Below are 20,379 nucleotides of genomic sequence, written 5' to 3' on the forward strand. Positions count from 1 at the left end.
AGGACCAGCTTACCACAGGGCTGATCGCCCCGCCCCCGCCGTGCCCGCCCTGCCTGCCCCCGCCCCACCCCTGCCCTGCCTGCCCCCGCCCCAGCCCAGGACCAGCTTACCACAGGGCTGATCGCCCCCGCCCCAGACAGGACCAGCTTACCACAGGGCTGATCGCCCCGCCCCCGCCCCGCCTGCCCCCGCCCCCGCCCCAGACAGGACCAGCTTCCCACAGGGCTGATCGCCCCCGCCCCGCCCCGCCTGCCCCCGCCACCGCCCCAGACAGGACCAGCTTACCACAGGGCTGATCGCCCCCGCCCCTGCCCCAGACAGGACCAGCTTGCCACAGGGCTGATTGTCCCCGCCCCCGCCCCAGACAGGACCAGCTTACCACAGGGCTGATTGCCCTCGCCCCGCCCCCGCCCCAGACAGGACCAGCTTACCACAGGGCTGATCCTGCTTCCTGCAGTTACTCGCCCCGCCCCCGCCCCCGCCCCAGACAGGTCTGTCGGTCCACAGTTTGGGAACCTTTAACTTAAACGGATAAAGCTGACAGATAATCAGAGGAGATTTATCAGGATGTTGCCTGGGCTGGGGAATTTTAGCTATGAGGAAAGATTGGATCGGCTGGGGTTGTTTTCTTTGGAACAGAGGAGGCTGAGGCGAGATATAATTGAGGTGTATAAAATTATGAGGGGCCTGGATAGAGTGGATAGGAAGGACCTATTTCCCTTAGCAGAAGGGTCAATAACCAGGGGGCATAGATTTAAAGTAACTGGTAGAAGGATTAGAGGGGAGTTGAGGAGAACATTTTTTCACCCAGGGGGTGGTGGGGGTCTGGAACTCACTGCCTGAAAGGGTGGTCGAGGCAGAAACCCTCATCACATTTAAAAAGTACTGGGATATGCGCTTGAGGTGCCGTAACCTACAGGGCTACGGACCAAGAGCTGGGAAGTGGGATTAGACTGGATTAGGCTCTTTTTCGGCCGGCACAGACACAATGGGCCGAATGGCCTCCTTCTGTCCTGTATGTTTCTATTATTCTACGACTGACACCGCGTTGATATCAGATCGAGCTGCATTTGGGATCTGTGCACCGTGAAAAGCTGGCGCCAGTTACCCAGCCTGATCCCCAAAGGAACATTCCGCGGTTGACTGGGACAAAAGCAGGTTTTGTTGTGACTAATGCTTTGCTAACTTGGTTTTAGTTCAGAATTTTGATCTTGGAAACGCGTTGCTGGACGGTGTTTTTGCAAAGCTCCTGAGTATCGGGGAGTCGGTGCTTTCATTTCCGTTTGACGGCTTCCACAGTGTTTTGTGGGTTGCACTCATCCTAAAGGAAAGATAAAAACAGTCTGTATCAGAAAAGACGTCTAAGGAGGTACAAACTGCTTTCATTCTATCAGGGCGCACGAGGAGTTAAAAGACCAGCTTGACTCACACTCGAACGTGTCCTAGTTTAGTTTGATTCAGATTTTGGTCTGTTTCTATCTCAGCCAGGTGTCTGAGGGAGGAACATAAGATCATAAGAATTAGGGGCAGGTGTAGGCCCATTCGGCCCCTCGAACCTGCTCCGCCATTCAATAAGCTCACGGCTGATCTTTGACCTCAACTCCACTTTCCCGCCCGATCCCCATATCCCTCGATTTCCCTAGAGTCCAAAAATCTATCGATCTCAGCCTTGAATATACTCAACGACTCAGCAACCACAGCCCTCTGGGGCAAAGAATTCCAAAGATTCACAACACTCTGAGTGAAGAAATTCCTCCTAATCTCAGCCTTAAATGGCCGACCCCTTATCCTGAGACTCTGCCCCCTAGTTCCAAACACTCCAGCCAGGGGAAACAATCCCTCAGCATCTACCCTGTCAATCCCCCTCAGAATCTTATATGTTTCAATGCGATCACCTCTCATTCTTCGAAACTCCAGAGAGTATCGGCCCAATCTACTCAATCTCTCCTCATAGGACAGCCCTCTCATCCCAGGGATCAATCTAGTAAACCTTTGTTGCACCGCCTCCAAGGCAAGTGTATCCTTCCTCAGATAAGGAGACCAAAACTGTGCCCAGTACTCCAGGTGTGGTCTCACCAGAGCCCTGTACAATTGTAGCAAGACTTCCTTACTCTTATACTCCAACCCCCTTACAATAAAGGCCAACATGCCATTTGCCTTCCTAATTGCTTGCTGTACCTGCATGCTAACTCTCTCTGTTTCCTGTACGAGGACATCTAAATCTCTCTGAACACCAACATTTAATAGTTTCTCACCATTTAAAAAATATTCTGTCTTTCTATTCTTCCTACCAAAGTGAATAACCCCACATTTCCCCACATTATACTCCATCTGCCACCTTACTGCCCACTCACATAACCTGTCTATATCCCTTTGCAGGCTCTTTGGCCTAGAAATTCAGTGGGCTTTGCGCCCAGTTTCCGCCCAAAGAGGGCTTCTGCGCCACTAGAGGAGCTTGCGCTGATATTCAGCGCTGCGTTAATGGCGGCGGTAGCCGGTAGCGCTGCGCCAACACCGATGACGTCATCGGTGTGCGCAGTGCCCCGGTTCCGCCCCGCTACCGGCCCGACCCCCATATTTAGTTGCGGCCGCCTCTTCCGCAGCGGCCGCAAACAACGTTCAGCAATCGGGGCCGTCCTGCAGCCTTATTGGGGCGAGTTAAGGCGGAGGTGCGGCCGGCCGCTTTTTTGGCGGCCGCCTGCCCGCACCTCCTTCCCCGGCCTCCTCCACCCCCCCCCCCTCCGCGGCATTGCCGGCTGCTTTCCGGGAGCCCGGCACTTCTCCGTGGTGCCGGGCTCATTTGCCGGCACTAGCGAGCGGCGATCTCGGAGTTGCAGGCACCTCCCCCTTAAGAGAAGGAGGAAGGCCTGCAGTGCCGCAGCCTGCCACTCCGCAGCGGGTGGCGCTGCAGCACCTAGCGCGCCGAAATTCAGTTTCAGCGCCCCAAGCGGGGGCGGCCACACCCTTGAATTGCGGCCGGCTTCGACTTGGGGCGCTGAAACTGAATTTCTGGCGGGCGCACGTGGCTCCGCGCACAGCGGTAACTTTTGGGCGCAAGCCAGCTGGCGGGCCCAAAGTGAATTTCTAGCCCCTTGTGTTCTCCTCACAGCTTACTGTCCCACCTAGCTTTGTATCATCAGCAAACTTGGATACATTGCACTCGGTCCCTTCATCGAAGTCATTAATATACAGGAAACTCTTTTTTATCCGGCACTGACGGGACCGGCGTGGTGCCGGTTTATCAAAAAGTTCGGATTACAGAGAGGTATAGTAAAAGGTACAAGAGCTCCAAACACAGCAACAAATCCAGGCTTCCCTGTTGCTTAGCAACAGGTGCAGGAACCCCGTTACACAGCCACAGATCCAGGAACGGCCACTAAGATGAAGTAAAACTTACCTGAACCTACTCCTGAATTTTGCCAGTTAACAGAGATTTCCGGTTATTTAGGTGCCGGTAAATCGAGAGTTTCCTGTAGATTGTAAATAGCTGAGGCCAAAGCAGTGATCTTTGCGGCACCCCACAAGTTACGGCCTGCCAATCTGAAAATGACCCGTTTATCTCTACTCTCTGTTTTCTGTCCGTTAACCAATCCTCTATCCATGTTAATACATTACCCCCAACCCCATGAGCCCTTATCTTGCTTAACAACCGTTTATGTGGCACCTTGTCGAATGCCTTTTGGAAATTCAAATATACTACATCTACTGGTTCCCCTTTATCTACTCTGCTAGTTACATCCTCAAAAAACTCTAAGAAATTTGTCGAACACGATTTCCCTTTCATAAAACCATGTTGGCTCTGCCTAATCATATTATGATTTTCTAAGTACCCTGATTCCACTTTGTTAACAATGGATTCCAGCATTTTCCCGATGACTGATGTCAGGCTAACTGACCTGTAGTTCCCGGTTTTCTCTCTCCCTCCTTTCTTGAATAGGAACCAAGCCATTCAATTCAAATACAAACAGCTTCATCAGAATTTCCTCAGGGGTTCCTCTGATTGGTCACCGTAACTTTGGCGGAAACTCTGCCAATCTTACCATCAACTCACAGTGGCTGATCGGGGAAACTCGCCGAGGATATTCCTGGCACTTGTGTCTGAATATGTCTTTAATTGGTAGCTTTTGTTTCCAATTTAGTAGTTATTCAAATTTGTTTGGTCCCGGTTGCTTTCTGTAAAGTATTTCTCAGCATGGCCGGTTCAAAGGAGAGAGTCTGTCTGAGGTCTTCGGAGAGTGATAGTCAGGCCAAATAGCTTCAGTAAACGGTGACAAAAGGAAAAGTTCACTTGGAATAACCGAAGCATAATTTAACTCAGCAGCTGTGACTATTTTTATTACTCGAGAAGGTGCCTCGATTTTTTAATTCCCATCCTTGTTTTCTCTGTGACCCCCTCCAGCCCTACAACCCTCCGAGATCTCTGCGCTCCTCCAATTCCGGCCTCTTGCGCATCGCTGATTTCAATCGCTCCGCCATTGGCGGCCGTGCCTTCAGCTGCCTGGGCCCCAAACTCTGGAATTCCCTCCCTAAACCTCTCCGCCTCTCCGCCTCTCTTGCCTCCTTTAAGACCCTCCATTAAAACCTACCTCTTTGACCAAGCCTTTGGTCACCTGTCCTAATATCTCCTTATGTGGCTCAGTGTCAAATTTTGTTTGATAATCGCTCCTGTGAAGCACCTTGGGACGTTTTACTACGTTAAAAAGGAAAATTGAGAGGGAATTCCAGAGTTTAGGGCCTCGTCAGCTGAAGGCACGGTCCCCAATGATGGAGTGATGAAAATTGGGGATGCTCAAGAGGCCAGAATTGGAGGAGCGCAGAGATCTCGGGAGGGTTGTAGGGCTGGAGGAGGTCACAGAGATAGAGAGGGGTGAGGCCATGGAGGGAATTGACAACAAGGATGAGAATTTTAAAATTGAAGCGTTGCTGGTCTAGAAGCCAATGTAGGTCAGCGAGCACGGGAGTGATGGGTGAACGGGACTTGGTGTGAGTTAGGACACACGGGCAGCAGAGTTTTGGATGAGCTCAAGTTTATGGAGGGCGGACGATGGGAGGCCGGCTGGTAGAGCGCTGGAATAGTCGAGTCTAGAGGTAACAAAGGCATGGATGAGGAGACTTTAAGCCTTTGCTTTTGGAACACAGTCAAACGAACATACGAATTAGGAGCAGGAGTCGGCCACTCGGCCCCTCGAGCCTGCTCCGCCATTCAATCAGATCATGGCTGATCCGATTACTCCACATTCCCGCCTACCCCCAATAACCTTTCACCCCCTTGCTTATCAAGAATCTATCTGCCTCTGCCTTAAAAATATTCAAAGGCTCTGCTTCCACCGCCCTCTGAGGAAGAGAGTTCCAAAGACTCGCGACCCTCTGTGAGAAAAAATTTCTCCTCATCTCTGTCTTAAATGGGCAACTCCTTATTTTTAAACAGTGACCCCTAGTTCTAGATTCTTCCACAAGAGGAAACACCCTCTCCACATCCACCCTGTCAAGGCAGTCAAAACCATATTCCGAGCATTTCTGACAGAAACCGAAACTGGAAGCTAACCTTGGTTCGAGGCGGGACTATGATTTTATCCTTCTTCATTCCTACACATTGAACCTGATCTTCAAAGATCTTCAGCTCATTCTCCATCGCGACCTGTTTTCAGTCAAAAATAAAATGCCTGCTCATTATCGTGTAACGTTCTATTTCCTGTTTATTTCCCTATCTACAAAACAAACATTGATAGGTGTCAGCCGTGGCTCACTGGTGCGTCTCATCTGAAAGACGGCACCTCCGACAGTGCGGCGCTCCCTCAGTACTGCCCCTCCAACAGTGCGGCGCTCCCTCAGTACTGCCCCTCCAACAGTGCGGCACTTCCTCAGTACTGCACCTCCGACAGTGTGGCACTCCCTCAGTACTGCCCCTCCCACAGTGCAGCACTCCCTCAGTACTGCCCCTCCGACAGTGCAGCACTCCCTCAGTACTGTCCCTACGACAGTGCGGCGCTCCCTTAGTACTGCCCCTCCAACAGTGCGGCGCTCCCTCAGTACTGCCCCTCCGACAGTGCGGCACTCCCTCAGTACGGCCCCTCCGACAGTGCAGCGCTCCCTCAGTACTGCCCCTCCAACAGTGCGGCGCTTCCTCAGTACTGCCCCTCCGACAATGTGGTGCTCCCTCAGTACTGCCCCTCCGACAGTGCAGCGCTCCCTCAGTACTGCCCCTCCGACAGTGCTGCGCTCCCTCAGTACTGCACCTCTGACAGTGCGGCGCTCCCTCAGTACTGCCCCTCCGACAATGCAGCGCTCCCTCAGTACTGACCCTCCGACAGTGCAGCGCTCCCTCAGTACTGCCCCTCTGACAGTGCGGCACTCCCTCAGTACTGCACTGGGAGTGTCGGCCTATATTATGGGCTCGAGTCTCTGGAGTGGGGACTCGAACCCACGACCTTCTGAAAGGCGGGTCAGCCGTGGGTCAGAAGGAAGCACTCGCACCTCCGAGTCAGAAGGTTGTGGGCTTACTTCATTGAAGGCGCTATATAAAGTCAAATTGTTGTTGTTCTTGTTGCACCCCTTCTCCGGTAGAGAACCTTTCCCTGAGACTGCAAAACTGGGCAGGGCCGCGGAGAGGATCTCCGAGGAAGGGAAAGAGGGAGGTGAATGGGGTAGGAAGGGGGAGGGGGAGCTAGATGGGGAGGTAGAAATGGAGGGGGAGGGGGAGGAGGAGGAGGAGGAGGGGAGGAGGAGGAGGAGGAGGAGGGAGTGGGGAGGGCTGAGGAAAGGGGAATGGAGGGGAATGGGAGAGAGGGAGGGTGAGGTTGGAGGGAGAGGGGGAAAAAGGAGGGACAGGGAGGGGAGGAGAGAGGGAGGGGGAGAGGGAGGGGAGAGAGGGAGGGGGATGGGGTGGGGAAGAGAGAGAGGGCGGAGGGAGGGTGAGGGAGAAAGGTTGGAGGGGAGGGTGAGGGGAGAGGGGGTGGAGATGGGGGAGAGAGGGGGAGGGGACAGAAAGCCTGGGCCTGCTAAATGTATCCGATAGCTTGGCTTAGAAACCTTTTTTCAGTCAGCAATTTGAGAAGGATCAGCACGCAGCACTCACTGTAGAGGGAGATTGTGTTAAACATTTTGCCGTCGCGTTTCTCCTGAATGTGAAACAGCAAGCAGCTCGGAATCTTCGTATTGAGAACTCTGATCACCATGTAGGGCTTGTCTGCGAGTAAAAAAGGACAATTACTTCGTTCAGTTGTCAAACTCCTGAACAATAAACAATGCTCAGGAAGAAGCTTCGAAAGTTTCTGTTTGATTTTTGACAGGGTGACGAATCCCCACAATGTCCTCATAAGGTGAGGTCACCAAACCTCAACTCACCTCATCTCACCTCAACTCACCTCAACTCACCTCACCTCAACTCACCTCAACTCACCTCACCTCAACTCAACTCAACTCACCTCACCTCACCTCAACTCACCTCACCTCAACTCAACTCACCTCAACTCACCTCAACTCACCTCACCTCATCTCATCTCACCTCACCTCAACTCAACTCACCTCACCTCAACTCACCTCACCTCACCTCAACTCACCTCACCTCAACTCACCTCACCTCATCTCACCTCACCTCAACTCATTTCACCTCACCTCACCTCACCTCAACTCAATTCACCTCACCTCAACTCAACTCACCTCACCTCACCTCACCTCAACTCACCTCAACTCACCTCACCTCAATTCAACTCACCTCAACTCACCTCAACTCAACTCACCTCACCTCACCTCAACTCACCTCAACTCAACTCACCTCAACTCACCTCAACTCACCTCACCTCATCTCATCTCACCTCACCTCAACTCACCTCACCTCAACTCACCTCACCTCATCTCACCTCACCTCACCTCACCTCAACTCAATTCACCTCACCTCAACTCAACTCACCTCACCTCACCTCAACTCACCTCAACTCACCTCACCTCAACTCAACTCAACTCACCTCAACTCACCTCAACTCACCTCACCTCACCTCAACTCACCTCAACTCACCTCACCTCAACTCAACTCACCTCAACTCACCTCAACTCACCTCACCTCACCTCACCTCAACTCACCTCACCTCACCTCACCTCAACTCAACTCAACTCAACTCACCTCATCTCACCTCAACTCAACTCACCTCAACTCACCTCATTTCACCTCAACAACCCCCCATCCTCCACCTGCCATAAACTGCTCTCTTTTCCTGCTCTAAGTTTGACCCCACCCCACCCATCTACACCGCTTCCCTATTTAATTTAAAATGCTCGTTTCCATAGTCAAATCCTCTCACCAACCTCCACTGGCTCCTCCAGTCTTGGGCCTCCTCCTGCACCCTTCCGTTCTCCCACTCTGGCTTTCTGCACCTCCCCCTCCTCTCCCCTCCCTCCACCCCGCCATTCGTGGGAAAGCCTATCACTGCCTCAGTGAAAGTTGCCATAGTTGCACTCGCATAGCTCGATTTGTTTTGTGTTTAATGTTTAAGTTTGGTACTTACGTTCACAGGTGAACTCCAGGCCATTATTTGATAAACGATAGGCCTCCATATCAGAGATACAATTGTCTCCTCTAGGCAAAGTGAAAAAGGAATTATTGTCCATGCAAGAACTGATAGTTCCGTTACCTCTATGTTGCTGGTAAATCGATCACCGCTGATGTGTTCTTCAATGCTGTTGCCATATCGCTTCATCACTTTTCTCCGTAGTTCCACTGTTTTCAAACACCTTCCCCCACCCCACTCTCTCATGAGATGGAATGGCCCTTTCTTAGGTAAGGAGACTAAAACTGCACACCTGGAGTATTGTGTGCAGTTTTGGTCTCCTTACCTAAGAAAGGATACACTTGCCATTACCTCTATGTTGCTGGTAAGAAAGGATATACTTGCCATAGAGGGAGTGCAGCGAAGGTTCACCAGACTGACTCCTGGGGTGGCAGGATTGTCGTATGAGGAGAGATTGGGTCAACTAGGCCTGTATTCACTAGAGTTTAGAAGAATGAGAGGGGATCTCATTGAAACGTATAAAATTCTGACCAGGCTAGACAGACTGGATACAGGGAGGATGTTTCCCCTGGCTGGGGGGGTCTAGAATGAGAGGGTCAGTCTCAGGATACGGGGTAGGACATTTAGGACTGAGATGAGGAGAAATTTCTTCACTCAGAGGGTGGTGAACCTATGGAATTCTCTACCACAGAAGGCTGTGGAGGCCAAGTCACTGAATATATTTAAGAAGGAGACAGATAGATTTCTAGACACAAAAGGCATCAAGGGGTATGGGGAGAGAGCGGGAACATGGTATTGAGATAGAGGATCAGCCATGATCGTATTGAATGGCGGAGCAGGCTCGAATGGCCGACTCCTGCTCCTATTGTTCTATGTTTCTATGACCCACTGTTGGACGTTCCTTCCCTCCCTCTGGCCCCCTGAGGGGTGCTCCAGGATTGAGTTGATCCAATCCCTTTGCCCTTGGGTGGAAGATTGGAGTGGCAATAAATTAGAGCCCATTCCTACTTACAACCGAGTGGCTCGCTGGGCCACATCACAGGGCAGTTAAGAGTCAATCCCGTTGGTGTAGGACTGGAGTCACCTATAGGCCCAGACCGGGTAAGGACAGCAAGCTTCCATCCCTAAAAAAGGGACATTCGTGAACCTGTTGTTTTTTTTTTTACGACAATCTGGCAGACGCCAGCTTTTTAAAACCAAATTCAAATTCTCAAGCTGCCCTAGGTGGGATCTGAATTTATATTAGTCTGGATTATTAGTTCAGGCCGCTGGAGTTACTAGTCCAGAAACATAACCACTACATTACAATCCCTTTATCAATTCTTCGCCCTTAGAGCAGAGAAGGTTAAAGGGAGATTTAATAGAGGTGTTGAAAATCATGAAGGGTTTTGGTAGAGTAAATAAGGAGAAACTGTTTCCACTGGCAGGAGGGTCGGTGACCAGAGGACACAGATTTAATGTAATTGGCAAAAGAACCAGAGGGGAGATGAGGAGAATTGTTTTTCCGCAGCGAGTTGTTGTGATCTGGAATGCGCTGCCTGAAAGGGCGGTGGAAGCAGATTCAATAGTAACTTTCAAAAGGGAATTGGATAACTACCTGAAGGGAAAAACATTTGCAGGGCTGTGGGGAAAGAGCAGGGGGGAGTGGGACTGATTGGAGAGCTCTTTCAAAGAGCTGGCACAGGTGCGATGGGCCAAATGGCCTCCTCCTGTGCCGTAAGATCCGATGATTCTATTGACGTGCAAAGACTAGGAGGCTGTTTGCCAAGTTCACAGTGGGCATGGCGGGAGTTCTGAGGTTCAACCTTTCATCTGGTGGGAAATTCATTAGAAATCTTTAACTAACTACAGTAAATGGATCCCATGCCCTCACCTGCCACCTCACCAGCCTCCACATTCAACGGATCATCCTCCGCCACCTCCCACCACCAAACACATCTTCCCCTCCCTCCCCTCCCCTCCCCTGTCAGCATTCTGAAATGACCGTTCCCTCTCGTCACTCTGGTCCACTCCTCAATCACCCCCAAAACCCCTTCCCCTTCCCACAGCACCTTCCCGTGTAAGCGCAGGAGATGCAACACCTGCCCTTTCACCTCTGCCCTTCCCACTGTCCAGGGCCCCAAACACCCCTTCCAGGTGAAGCAGCGATTTACTTGTACTTCTTGCAATTTAGTAAACTACTTGCTGCTCACGATCATAGAATCAGCACAGTAGGAGGCCATTCGGCCCGCCGAGTCCGTGCCGGCTCTCTGCGAGAGCACTTCAGCTAGTCCCACTCCCCCACCCTTTCCCTGTAACCCTGCAAATTTCTTTCCTTCAGATACTTATCCAATTCCCTTTTGAAAGCCGTGATTGAGTCTGCCTCCACCAGCCTTTCAGGCGGAGCATTCCAGATCTTTAACCACTTGCTGCGTAAAAAAGTTTTTTCTTACGTTGCCTTTGGTTCTTCAGCCAATCACCTTAAATCTGTGTCCTCTGGTTCTCGACCCTTCCACCAATGGGAACAGTTTCTCTATCTACTCTGTCCAGACCCCTCATGATTTTAAACACCTCTATCAAATCTCTTCTCAATCTTCTCTGCTCCAAGAAGAACAACCCCAGCTTCTCCAGTCTATCCACATAACTGAAGTCCCGCATCCTTGGAACCATTCTGGTAAATCTTTTCTGCACCCTCTCTAAGGCCTTCACATCCTTCCTAAAGTGCGGTGCCCAGAATTGGACACAGTATTCCAGTTGGGGCCGAATCAGTGTTTTACAAAGGTTCATCATAATGTCCACACTTTTATACTCGATACCTCTATTTATGAAGCCCAGGATCCCATAAGCCTTTTTAACTGCTTTCTCAACCTGCCCTGCCACCTTCAACGATTTGTGCACACGTACCCCCAGGTCTCCCGGTTCGTGCACCCCCTTCAGGATTGTACCCTTTAGTTTATATTGTGTCTCCCCATTCTTTCTACCAAAATGTATCACTTCACACTTTACTGCGTTAAATTTCATCTGCCACGTGTCCATTTCACCAGCCTGTCTATGTCTTCCTAAAGTCTATCACTATCCTCCTCACTGTTCACTATACTTCCAAGTTTGATGTCATCTGCTAATTTTGAAATTGTGCCCTGTACACCCAAGTCCAAGTCATCAAGATAAGCAGTGGTCCTGGAACCGACCCCTGGGAAACACCACTGTAAACCTTCCTCCAGTCCGAAAAACAACCGTTCATCACTACTCCCTGTTTCCTATCACTTAGCCAATTCCATATCCATGCAGCCACCGTCCCTTTTATTCCATGGGCTTCAGCTTTGCTGACAAGTCTATTATGTGGCACTTTGTCGAACACCTTTTGGAAATCCATGTACACCACGTCAACCACATTGCCCTCATCAACCCATTCTGTTACCTCATCAAAAAACTCAATCAAGTTAGTTAAACACGATTTGCCTTTAACAAATCCGTAATGGCTTACCTTAATTAATCCACACTTGTCCAAATGACTGTTAAGTTTGGCCCTGATTACTGTTTCTAAAAGCTTCCCCACTACCGAGGTTAAACTGACTAGCTTGTAGTTGTTGGGTTTATCTTTGCATCCTTTTTTGAACAATGGTGTAACATTTGCAATTCTCCAGTCCTCTGGCACCACCCCGTATCTATGGAGGATTGGAATATTATGGCCAGTACCTCCGTGATTTCCGCCCTCAATTCCCTCAGCATCCTAGGATGCATCCCATCTGCTCCTAATGATTTATCTACTTTAAGTACAGCCAGCCTTCCTAGTTTCTCCTCTTTATCAATTTTTATCCTATCAAGTGTCTCCACTACCTCCTCCTTCACTACGTCTATGGCAGCATCCTCTTCCTTGGTGAAGACAGATGCAAAGTACTCATTTAGTACCTCAGCCATGCCCTCTGCCTCCATGCATAGGTCTCCTTTTTGGTCCCTAATTGGCCCCACTCCTCCTCTTGCTACCCTTTTACTATTTATATGCCTATAGAAGACTTTTGGATTACCTTTTATGTTGGCTGCCATTCTATTCTCATACCCTCTCTTTGCCCCTCTTATTTTCTTTTTCACTTCTCCTCTGACCTTTCTATATATTGCCTGATTCTCATGTATTTGCAACCTGACATCTGTCATATGCACTCTTTTTCTGCTTCATCTTACTCTCTATCTCTTTCGTCGTCTAGGGAGCCCTGACTTTAGTTGCCGTACCTTTCCCCCTAGTGGGAATGTACCTCAACTGTACCTGAACTATTTGCTCTTTAAAGGCAGCCCATTGTTCCATTAGTTTTGCCTGCCAATCTTTGATTCCAGTTTACCCGGGCCAGATCCATTCTCATCCCACTGAAATTGGCCTTCCCCCGGTTAAACATTTTTACTCTAGATTGCTCCCTGTCCCTTTCCATAGCTAATCTAAACCTTATGATACTATGATCACTGTTCCCTAAATGTTCACCTACTGACACTTGCTCCACTTGACCTACCTCATTCCCCAGAACCAGATCCAGCAATGCCTCCTCCCTCGTCGGGCCGGAAATGTACTGATCAAGAAAGTTCTCCTGAACACACTTCAGAAATTCTTCCCCATCTCTGCCCTTTACACTATTACAATCCCAGTCTATATTAGGATAGTTGAAGTCCCCCATTATTACTCAATAGTTCCTGCACATCTCTGCCCTTTACACTATTACGATCCCAGCCTATATTAGGATAGTTGAAGTCCCCCATTATTACTCGATAGTTCCTGCACCTCTCTGCCCTTTACACTATTACAATCCCAGTCTATATTAGGATAGGTGAAGTCTCCCATTATTACTCTATAGTTCTTGCACCTCTCTGTAATTTCTCTGCAGATTTGCTCCTCCATATCTTTCGGCACTCTCACCAACTGAGGCCGAGGTTCAATACCTGGTCCGGTAAATACATTTTTCTTCACACAAAGAAGTGGTGGAGATCTGGAACTCTCTCCCCAAAAAGCTGTTGAGGTTGGGGGGGTCAATTGAAAAATTCAAAACTGAGGTTGACAGATTTTTGTTGGGCAAAGGGGGATTAAGGGTTATGGAACCAAGGCGGGTAAATGGAGATAAGATACAGATCAGCCGTGATCTAACTGAATGGCGGAACAGGCTCGAGGGGCTGAACGGCCTCCTCCTGTCCCTCTCTACAGCTCTCAGTTGCCTCGGCCACCCAGCAACATCAAAACAGAACAATTTAAAAAGAAATGGAAGGTAAGATTGTCAGCTGAGAGGGTCGGACTTACATGCGCATGTAGCACTTTATCAGAGTCTTGTTCACTCGGATAACGGGAGAGCTTAAGAAGAAGGCGTTGTCCACCTGGCTGAATTCCTTTTGATACGGTTCGTACTGTGAGGCCCAGCGCAGTAAGTACCATTTACCAGAGAACTGCCGGAGGTCAAAGAAGGTTAAAAACCATCATTGTAAAAGGACCTTGTGAGTGTTGAAGGTCTTTCAATGATTCTGTTCATACACATGGGGCACGTCACACCAATTCGGTGACACAATTAGCAAAACACGAGAGACTTGCATTTATACAGCACCTTTCACCAGTGAAGAGTGAGGAGGAGAGTGAGAGACTTCAAGAGGACATAGACAGACTGGTGGAATGGGCGGACACGTGGCTAGTGAAATTTAACGCAGAAAAGTGCGAAGTGATACATTTTGGTAGGAAGAACGAGAAGAGGCAATATAAACTAAAGGGTACAATCCTAAAGTGGGTCCATGAACAGAGAGACCTGGGGGTATGTGTGTACAAATCGTTGAAGGCGGCAGGGCAGGTTGAGAAAATGGTTAAAAAAGCATTTGGGATCCCGGGCTTCATAAATAGAGGCACAGAGTACAAAAGCAAGGAGGTTATGATGAACCTGTATAAAACACTGGTTCGTCATCAACTGGAGTATTGTGTCCAATTCTTGGCACCGCACTTTAGGAAGGATGTGAAGGCCTTAGAGAGGGTGCAGAAAAGATTTATGAGAATGATTCCAGGGATGCGGGACTTCAGTTACATGGTTAGACTGGAGAAGCTGGGGTTGTTCTCCTTGGAGCAGAGAAGATTGAGAGGAGATTTGATAGAGGTGTTCAAAATCATGAGGGGTCTGGACAGAGTAGATAGAGAGAAACTGTTCCCATTGGCGGAAGGGTCGAGAACCAGAGGACACAGATTTAAGGTGATTGGCAGAAGAACCAAAGGCGACACGAGGAAAATCTTTTTACGCAGCGAGTGGTTAGGATCTGGAATGCACTGCCTGAAAGGGTGGTGGAGGCAGACTTAATCATGGCTTTCAAAAGGGAATTGGATAAGTACCTGAAGAAAAAAAACTGCAGGGCTACGGGGAAAGGGTGGGAGTAGCCTTGCAGAGAGCCGGCATGGTCTCGATGGGCCGAATGGCCTTCTTCCACGCTGTAACCATTCCATGGCCTCAGGACGACCGAAAACGCTTTACAGCACTTTTTGATGTGTAGTCACTGTTGTAATGTAGGAAACGCGGCAGCCAATTTGCGCATAGCAAGCTCCTACAAACAACAATGTGATAATGACCAGATAATCTGTTTTTAGTGATGTTGGTTGAGGGATAAATATTGGCCCCAGGACACCGGGGATAACTCCCCTGCTCTTCTTCAAAATAGTGACCCTGGGATCTTTTACATCCACCTCGGTTTAACGTCTCATCCGAAAGACAGCACCTCCGACAGTGCGGCGCTCCCTCAGCACTGCGCTCCCTCAGTACTGCCCTCCCTCAGTACTGCCCCTCCAACAGTGCAGCACTCCCTCAGCATTGCCCCTCCGACAGAGTGGCGGTCCCTCAGTACAGCCCCTCCGACAGTGCAGCACTTCCTCAGCACTGCCCCTCCGACAGTGCAGCACTCCCTCAGTACAGCCCCTCCGACAGTGCAGCACTCCCTCAGTACAGCCCCTCCGACAGTGCAGCACTCCCTCAGTACTGCCCCTCCGACAGTGTGGTGCTCCCTCAGTACTGCCCCTCCAATAGTGCAGCGCTCCCTCAGTACTGCCCCTCCGACAGTGTGGTGCTCCCTCAGTACTGCCCCTCCAATAGTGCAGCGCTCCCTCAGTACTGCCCCTCCGACAGTGTGGTGCTCCCTCAGTACTGCCCCTCCAATAGTGCAGCGCTCCCTCAGTACTGCAGTGGAGTGTCAGCCTGGATTTTTGTGCTCAAGTCTCTGGAGTGGGTACTTGAACCCACAACCTCCTGACTCAGAGGCGAGAGAGGGTGCTGCCCACTGAGCCACGGCTGAGAGCTGGAAAACCTCTGCCAGTAGGGTTGCCAACTCTGGTTGGACATATCCCTGGTGGTTTCATCACATGATCTCCCCCACTCTCCCGCCATTGGTTGCCCGACACGTCCATCTGGCGGCACCCCGCCTTCCCACGGCCAATCGGAGCACGAAAAGACTCTTCATTACCTGATTGGATGATTCTTGACTCTCAGTCCAACAACCTTGTTCCCCCCTCTCAAAGAAATTTAACAAAGCGCACAATTTTTTTTAATGCCTCAATGATTTTTCTCCCGGGAGTTGCTGGCGGCAGCGTCCGGGAGATTAATCTTCAATTCCTGGAGACTCCAGGGCCAATCCTGGAGGGTTGCGAACCCTCTTTGCCAAGAGTGAAGTGACGGAATTTTTCCCTTGTTTCGAACCAAACTCGAGCGCAGTCTGACTCGCGTCGTTCAAAAAGCTGCCAACTTACGTCACCGGTCGGGAGATGGTTTCACATTTTAATTGAACGTAAAATGCAGGCCTGGCTGCTCTCACCGAGTGTGAAAAACACTGAGAGGGCCGATAGTGCTGAGATAGCAGAGCTCTACCATTCAGCGCTCCCTTACTGTTCTGCCCAATCTCTCACAAGAGCAGGTCAGAGGCCGGGTATTCTGCGCGAGTGTCTCCCCTCCTGACTCCCCAAAGCTTTTCCACCATCTACAAAGCAGCCCGCTTGATTGGCACCCCAACCACCACCTTAAACATTCACTCCCTCCACCACCGGCGCACCGTGGCTGCAGTGTGTACCATCTACAAGATGCACTGCAGCAACTCGCCAAGGCTTCTTTGGCAGCACCTCCCAAACCCGCGACCTCTTCCACCTAGAAGGACAAGGGCAGCAGGCGCATGGGAACACCACCAGCTCCAGGTTCCCCTCCAAGTCATACACCATCCCGACTTGGAAATATATCGGCCGTTCCTTCATCGTCGCTGGGTCAAAATCCTGGAACTCCCTCCCTAACAGCACTGTGGGAGCACCTTCACCACACGGACTGCAGCGGTTCAAAAGGTGAATGTTTAAGGTCCCCCACCAGGGGAAATAGTTCCTCTGTATCTACCCTACCGAATCCTTTTAACATTCTGAGCACCTCGATCAGATCACCCCTGGAACTTCTACACTCAGTGGAACACAAGCCCAGTCTATGCAGCCAGTTCCCTTTAAACCCTTTAATCCCCGGTATCATTCTGGTGAATCTGTGTTGCATGCCCTCCAAGGCCAGTATACCCTTCCTGAGGTTGCCCGGGCCTGACCCAGGTAGAATGGGCGAGGGTGAGCTCACGATATTGTGACATGTTCAGCAGAGCAAGGTGGAGTCGGGAAAAGGAAAATTGTTTTAAATCCAAGAGGTTTGTAAAGTTGTGCCAGCGCCGCCTTGTGGCGGAACAGAGCAGAGCGCCCGAAACGCTCCCCCGAGGCTGAGAGATTGCACGAGCTGACTGAGTCACAGCTCAGCCCTTACACTTTGCGTGTCTTACCAGTGTTCAGCGCTCCACCTAGGTGTCAGCCGTGACTCAATGGGTAGCACTCTCGCCTCTGAGTCAGAAAGCTGTAGGTTCAAATCACGCACATTCAAGCTTATTGAGTAGATTGGACTGAAACTCTCTGGCGTTTAGAAGAGTGAGAGGTGATCTCATTGAAAAATACAAAATTCTTAGTGGGCTTGACAGGGTAATTGCTGAGAGGTTGTTTCCCCTGGCTGGGGAGTCTAGAACCAGGGGCCACAGTCTCAGAATAAGGGGTCGGCCATTTAGGACTGAGATGAGGAGAAATGTCTTCACTCAGAGGGTGGTGACCCTTTGGAATTCTCTACCCCAGAGGGCTGTGGAGGCTCAGTTGTTGAGTATATTCAAGACCGAGATTGATAGATTTTTGGACTCGAGGGGAATCGAGGGATATGGGGATCGGGCGGGAAAGTGGAGTTGAGGTCGAAGATCAGCTCGAGGGGCCGAATGGCCAACTCCTGCCCCTAATTCTTATGTTATTATAAGTCCCCACTCCAGAGACTTGAGCACAAAAATCTAGGCTGACACTCCAGTGCAGTACTGAGGGAGTGCTGCACTGTCGGAGGTGCCGTCTTTCGGATGAGACGTTAAACCGAGGTCCCGTCGGCCCTCTCAGGTGGACGTAAAAAATCCCACGGCTACTATTTCGAAGAAGAGCAGGGGAGTTCTCCCCGGTGTCCTGACCCTCAATCAGCATCACTTAAAAACAGGCTATTGCTGTTTGTGGGAGCTTGCTGTGCGCAAATTGTCTGCTGTGTTTCCTACATTACAACAGTGACTGCACTCTGAAAAGTACTTCATTGGCTGTAAAGCACTTTGGGACGTCCTGAGGTGGGGAAAGGCGCTAGAGAAATGCAAGTTCTTTCTTTTCTATTCAAGTTAAGATCCTGTCAGGTTAGCGCTCGTCTTACCGTGGGACTCTTCAGGTCAATTTTTTTCGGCTTGAGCATCTTGCAGGCCTGTGGCACGACAGCGAAAGAGCCAATCAGATTGACAGCGAGGAAGATGAAGATGGTGAGGACAGCCATCGCTCCCCTTGCTCTGTTAGTTGCCGCTGTGTTGAGGAGACCTGGGCGGCAGCTGCGATATTTATAGGAGCCTTGGAGCTTGTTGCAGTCTTAGCACTGGCAGCGTCTCTGCCCAATAACAGCACGACCCTTTCCCGTCTAATCATGATGACATGTTTACTTGAGTTTGTGCCACGAACAGGCACACAGAAACAAAAACCAGGATCCAGAAGCTTTTTCGTGAAGCAGTAACAGAATGTTCTGCCCAACCCTGAGAGCTGACCGTGCAAATTAGTCTCTGCGGGTTGGCCGGGGCCTGGGTGGGCAGCGCTCCCGCCTCCAGGGTCAGAAGGTCGTGGATTCAAATCGCTCACTTCAGAGTCTTGAGCACAAAATCCAGGCTGACGCTCCCAGTGCAGTGCTGAGGGAGCGCCGTCGTCATTCGGAGGAGACATTAAACCGAGGCCCCATCTACCCACTCCTGTGGGTGTAAAAGATCCCATGGCACTATTTTGAAGAAGAGCAGGGGAGTTATCCCCGGTGTCCCGGCCAATCTCTGGAGTGCCGCTTGAACCCACAACCTTTGAACATAAAAACATAAGAATTAGGAGCAGGAGTCGGCCATTCGGCCCCTCGAGCCTGCTCCGCCATTCAATAAGATCATGGTTGATCTTCGACCTCAACTCCACTTTCCTGCCCGATCTCCATATCCCTCGATTCCCCGAGAGTCCAAAAATCTACCGATCTCAGCCTTGAATATACTCAACGACTGAGCATCCACAGCCCTCCGGGGAAGAAAATTCCAAAGATTCACAACCCTCAGTGAAGAAATTTCTCCTAATCTCAGCCTTAAATGGCCGACCCCTTGTCCTGAGACTGTGCCCCCTAGTTCTAGACTCCCCAGCCAGGGGAAACAGCCTCTTTGGCCTCAGAGGTGAGCTTGCTACCCACTGAACCACGGGCGACAATTCCACATGGGAGATATCTATGTTGCAATCTCGGATGGAACACATTCCCAAACACCCCACCAAATGCGTCATCGCTGTAATTCCTGTAAGTCCCTTGTCGGTATTTATTTGAATAGAGTGCGATGCTGTTTCAGGCAGATTGCTTGTAGCGTTGTGGCTGAATGACTTTCTTGTTGGGGAATGTTGGCTGCCAGGGTGTGGGTTCTGTGGTGGTTACGGAGCTGGACTGGCACCGTGGTTGTGGGTTCACGTCCCATCCACGATAACTTGTGAAACTGAACTCAACAAATCTGGGCGGGCACCAGAAAAACAACCATTAAAAAACTGCTGTTTTTGTCGTTAAAAAAAAACCCGAACTGGTTTATTAATGTCCTTCAGGGAAGGAAATCTGCCGCCCCCCTACTCGAGGTTAGTAAATGTGACATGAATTGAACCTGGGCCCTTTCCGTTCTGTACGTACCTCGCCAGTCTCCTGTGAGGCCATCAATGGTCCCTCTAAGCTGCGCAGCCGCGCAGTGACGGGCAAGGTCCCGTGCAGGCCGCTCACCGGCTTCTCCGCTGTAAACACCGCGAAACGCAGTCATTTAAAGGGACCGCGCACTAACAGAAACAGGCCGCGGCGAACGAAGCGCAGCTCACGGGGAACATTGGTGACCACACCTTCATTTTTAACCAGTTAGGCTGAATTTCCCTTCGTTAAGGAGAATAAGCATCGAAAGACCTTTTAATGTTGGCAGCTTCCAGGTGTCTTATAACTGGAATAAAAATTGATTCACTTTTCATGGGATTTGGGTGATGTTGGCAAGGTGGTATTTATTGACCATCCCTGGGGAGATTGTTGGGCCTCCGCTTAGTAACTGTTTGTGCGACTGAGTGTCTTACTAGACCACCTGAGAAGGTGTTAAGGGACAACCACATTGCTGTGGGACTGTCTACATAGAATTACACAGGATATACAGCACAGAAACAGGCCATTCGGCCCAACCAGTCCATGCCGGTGTTTCTGCTCCACTCGAGCCTCCTCCCGTCTTTCCTCATCTAACTCTATCAGCGTAACCCTCTATTCCCTTCTCCCTCATGTGTTTATCTAGCCTCCCCTTAAATGCATCT

General features: G+C 50.4%; 1 protein-coding gene across 1 annotated transcript; it reads right to left on the reverse strand.

Moving 5' to 3' along the window:
* Positions 1-495: 495 nt before the first annotated feature.
* LOC147101630 (lipocalin-15-like) lies at positions 496-18,406 on the reverse strand. Its single transcript, XM_085965973.1, has 6 exons — positions 18,206-18,406; positions 13,759-13,901; positions 8,502-8,572; positions 7,065-7,186; positions 5,546-5,638; positions 496-1,321 (listed from the first exon to the last, which is right to left on the reverse strand). Exons 1-6 carry the CDS (start codon positions 18,320-18,322, stop codon positions 1,274-1,276), a joined length of 594 nt encoding a protein of 197 aa, XP_085822099.1. The 5' UTR covers positions 18,323-18,406; the 3' UTR covers positions 496-1,273.
* Between the last annotated feature and the right edge of the window lie 1,973 nt (positions 18,407-20,379).

This window comes from Somniosus microcephalus, chromosome 23 (genome assembly GCF_052327205.1).
Source record: "Somniosus microcephalus isolate GS21.2 chromosome 23, FLI_Smic_1.0, whole genome shotgun sequence".
NCBI lineage: Eukaryota > Metazoa > Chordata > Chondrichthyes > Squaliformes > Somniosidae > Somniosus > Somniosus microcephalus.